Source organism: Olea europaea, chromosome 1 (genome assembly GCF_002742605.1).
Source record: "Olea europaea var. sylvestris chromosome 1, O_europaea_v1, whole genome shotgun sequence".
NCBI classification, from domain to species: Eukaryota; Viridiplantae; Streptophyta; class Magnoliopsida; order Lamiales; family Oleaceae; genus Olea; species Olea europaea.
The window spans coordinates 5,906,446-5,910,865 of NC_036237.1; the positions used below are offsets into that span (position 1 = coordinate 5,906,446).

Sequence of the window (4,420 nt, forward strand, 5' to 3'; positions counted from 1 at the left end):
GTGGACAGTGAGCTCATTTATGCATATGCTAAGATTGATAGGCTGGGTGAGATTGAAGAGTTTATTCTCATGCCAAATGTTGCCAATCTCCCAAATGTTGGCGATCGCTTGTATGATGAAGCACTGTATGAGGCAGCTAAGATTATTTTTGCTTTTATCTCTAACTGGGCCAAATTGGCATGCACACTTGTCAAGTTGAAGCAATTTCAAGGTGCTGTTGATGCAGCACGTAAAGCTAATAGCTCAAAGACATGGAAAGAAGTTTGTTTTGCTTGTGTTGATGCTGAAGAGTTTCGTTTGGCTCAGATATGCGGGCTCAATATCATTGTACAGGTATATTACCACTCTGTATAAGTTGTTAGTTTAGGACTCTTTCTTACAGAGCTAATATCTTGATCAATTTGTTTCTTAGCTTGCAAATGGAGTGGACTTCTGGTCCTTGTTCATTTTTGCACAAGAATTTTTGACGTTAGATAGTTCAGAACTCACTAAATGTCTTGACTATGCGAATGTGATTCCTTTAGGTTGATGATCTGGAAGAAGTCAGTGAATACTACCAGAACAGAGGATGCTTTAATGAGCTTATATCTCTTATGGAGAGTGGTTTAGGATTGGAACGTGCACATATGGGCATCTTTACAGAGCTTGGTGTCTTGTATGCTAGATATCGTTATGAGAAGCTTATGGAGCATATCAAATTATTCTCTACCCGTCTTAACATTCCCAAGCTGATCCGAGCATGTGACGAACAGCAGCACTGGAAGGAACTAACTTATTTGTATATTCAGTATGATGAGTTTGATAACGCTGCCACAACTGTCATGAATCATTCTCCAGAAGCATGGGATCACATGCAGTTCAAAGATATTGTTGTCAAAGTTGCCAATGTGGAGCTATATTACAAGGCAGTGCATTTCTATTTGCAAGAGCACCCTGAACTCATTAATGATGTTCTGAATGTCCTTGCCCTTCGTGTTGATCACACACGTGTGGTGGACATAATGAGAAAGGTTTATATCGCTGTTTGAATGGGTTATTTCCTTTCGCAATTCACAATGCTTGGTTTTGAGTCATTAATTTTCTGCCATTTTTATTTTTTTACCTTTGCTTCATTTAGGCGGGCCACCTGCGTCTTGTTAAGCCATACATGGTTGCTGTTCAGAGTAATAACGTGTCTGCTGTGAATGAAGCTCTTAATGAGATATATGTGGAGGAGGAGGATTATGACAGATTACGTGAATCAATTGACTTCCACGATAACTTCGATCAGATTGGCCTTGCACAAAAGGTGAAGTGTAATTGAATTATTTCACTATACTTTCTAGTTCTTGTATCTTGGGGCTAATTTATGCCATTTATGTGGGTTTGAGTAGATTGAGAAACATGAGCTTCTTGAAATGAGGCGTGTTGCAGCGTACATTTATAAAAAGGCCGGTAGATGGAAGCAATCCATTGCATTGTCAAAGAAAGATAACCTTTACAAAGATGCAATGGAGACTGCTTCACAATCTGGCGATCGTGAACTTGCGGAAGAGTTGCTTGTTTACTTCATTGATCAGGTATCATTTGGTTGTAATAATGCTGGAGATTTTTCTTTTTACATTTAAATCTTCGCTAGAGAAATGTGCTCAATAATGGAAACTAAAATATTTGTCACTGCTTTGACATGTCAAGTTCAAGCTACATTCTTATTTACAAGGAATTCCATGGACGTTCTTAGTTGTTTTCAACGCCGAAATTTATTTTATTTCATTTTTCTATGCAGTTAAATCTGTTTCCCTGTTTTTATGCATGAGCTTTTGAGAAAGCTATATTTTTGCATTCCAAGTCTAGACACTACTTGGGGATTGGCATGGGAGAAAATTTTCATACCTTGATGATAACTTTACTTTAGTTGGTGAAATTTCAGTCAATTTGTTACTTGGAAATTGTGTATGGGTATCAGAAAAGTTTACATCCTGTCGTTGAAACTCGAATCTAAATCTAGGACCCATGGATACTGTTTGACACCTTTTAACTCATGTCCATGGTAAAATGTTGGCAATGTTACCTAAGTTTTTCAAACTGGGCAACCAACTTTGTCTTAGTTTGAATGTTGTAATGCAATAAATTAACTTCTTTCATCTGTGTTCAATTTGTGGTTAATGCAGGTTTTTGGAAATTTAATTTGACTTAATTGTCAACTGCCGTAATTTAATATCTAAATGGCTGTTCATGTACCTCTTCAGGGAAAGAAGGAATGCTTTGCATCATGCCTCTTTGTTTGTTACGATTTAATTCGCGCCGATGTTGCCCTGGAACTTGCATGGATGAATAATATGATCGACTTTGCCTTCCCATATCTGTTGCAGGTGATTCCCTCTCCCCTCTCCTCTCTCTCTTATGTGCTTTTGTGTTTTGGGGGATTTCTATTACTTAAAAGAGTATCTCAGAAACAATTGTGTGCTCCTTTTTATGTTTTTCTCTGGATTGGTCATGAACTTGTATAATGTCTGAGGTCCATTTGCAATGACTTTGCTCTGCGTGACCTGGAGCTGTCTTAAGAGTATGCACTTGTGTTCCATGTACAAGTTGGTTTCACATCTTGCCTTTCTTGCAGTTTATCCGTGAATATACAGGGAAAGTCGATGAATTGATCAAGGACAAAATTGAGTCTCTTAATGTAGAGAAAGCTAAAGAGAATGAGGAGAAGGATATTATTAAACAGCAGGTATATATTCCACGAACCTAATTATTTTATTTTATTTTTATTATTTTTATTTTATTATTTTTTATTTTTTTTTATCATGGATTTCACTTGTAAGACACCTGATATGTATCTTTCTATAGAATTTAGGGGAGTATTATTCACACCACAAACTCATCTTGGGCACAACATTTTTCTTTTACGACAATAATAACAGAATAACTGTTAAATCCAAGCAATCATCGGCATCACATCATCTGTCAAACCCTAGCAATCATTGGGAATCGATTATACTTTTCTTTTGTTAATTTCACTTACACCTTTGGATTCATTTTACACCTCGGCATTGGATCTTGCTTGATGCTTAAATCTTTTCGAGGCCCCCCAATTGTGCAAGTTTTGAAACTTTGAATGTTATCTCAAATTTACTGATTAGAAATTTCAAAGAACTAATTTTAGCTTGTTATTTCTTGCAGAATATGTATGCCCAGTTGCTGCCTCTTGCTTTGCCTGCACCTCCTATGCCGGGTATGGGAAGTGCTGGGATGGGAGGTGGGTTCAATGCGCCACCCCCACCCATGGGTGGAATGGGTATGCCTCCAATGCCTCCATTCGGCATGCCACCAATGGGATCCTACTGACATGTGGACAATTTCATTAATGGAAATTAGCATTACTCTCGTTTAAATGTAGTTCGACAAGAAGCATAGCATCAGTTAAGGGGTTTTTACTGTGTTTTCTGGTCTGATTCATACCCCTTTCGCTTTAATCAGAAACTGTTGGCGGACAAACGGTCATTGATGGTAACAAAAAATTGTCATTTGGACCGTCTATCATAGCGTGGATATATTTCTTTGCAATATTCTTTGGTAGCAAGTCATTTTTGCAGCTGTAGGCGACAAGCTGAGGAGACTGTATTTAGTAAAAGCAAATGGACGATTCGGATGTGACATTTTTCAAGATTCAATTTGTACCTGTTGGTTTTGCCTGTTTCAGTTCCCGTGGATATTATCTAATTCAGATGCTTTTGTTTGTGGCTGTTCCTTTGCACGGCCAAATGCTTATGTACGATATTAAACTACTTTTAATTTTGTTATCGCTGATAAAAATCGTCTCTGCTTACCCTAAGATATGGATGTTATTTATATTCTTGGAAATTCTGAGTGAAATTCAACTACAGGAAGGATAATGTAACTGCAAGACGATGATAGAAAATTTGACTACTTGAAATGCCACGACTTTCGATTTTACATTTTTTAATCTACTTCAGTTCAATATATGGCACTATTGAACTTCCCTTTCGGAAGGCTTTTCCTTTCCATAATTGGGTGTTCTTAGGTTGAAAAAAAGGCTAGGCTGGACTACGTTTTGAAATATTCAAAATAAATGAAAAAGACCAGAGTCGTTGGGTAGGTCGCATTATTCATTATAATTATACTACGAATACATGTTTTATTTTGTATAGATTTTTCTATTTATTATGACAAAATATACAGATTATATTATTTTGTTAACGCATGTGACAAAACATTGCATGAATTATAGTTTTTGTAGTATTAAATGTTTAATCCATTAGCCATGTCGTCTTTCTTGTATCTTGTTCGATGCCAAAGCTATAGCTGAACGTAAGGGTGTTAATGGAACTAAGTACTCGTGGCTCGTACGAGTCGAATCACTAACGAGTGAAAAATGCAAAAATAAAAATAAAAATAAATTTAACATTAATAATATTTA

The 4,420-nt window shown here is 36.7% G+C and overlaps 1 protein-coding gene across 1 annotated transcript; it reads left to right on the top strand.

Moving 5' to 3' along the window:
- The first annotated feature begins 6 nt into the window (after window positions 1-6).
- On the top strand, window positions 7-3,814 carry LOC111383749 (clathrin heavy chain 2-like). The gene is made up of 7 exons (XM_023007925.1): window positions 7-333; window positions 525-1,010; window positions 1,118-1,288; window positions 1,374-1,559; window positions 2,229-2,351; window positions 2,600-2,710; window positions 3,163-3,814. The coding sequence occupies exons 1-7, from the start codon at window positions 70-72 to the stop codon at window positions 3,325-3,327; spliced, it is 1,506 nt and encodes a 501-aa protein (XP_022863693.1). The 5' UTR covers window positions 7-69; the 3' UTR covers window positions 3,328-3,814.
- The last annotated feature ends 606 nt before the right edge of the window (window positions 3,815-4,420 follow it).

Coding starts and splice junctions, on each gene's coding strand:
- LOC111383749 (XM_023007925.1), top strand. CDS start 70: ATGCCAAATGTTGCCAATCTCCCAAATGTTGGCGATCGCTTGTATGAT. Junction 1,289..1,373: donor AGATTGGCCTTGCACAAAAG/GTGAAGTGTAAT, acceptor GGGTTTGAGTAG/ATTGAGAAACATGAGCTTCT. Junction 2,352..2,599: donor CCTTCCCATATCTGTTGCAG/GTGATTCCCTCT, acceptor CCTTTCTTGCAG/TTTATCCGTGAATATACAGG.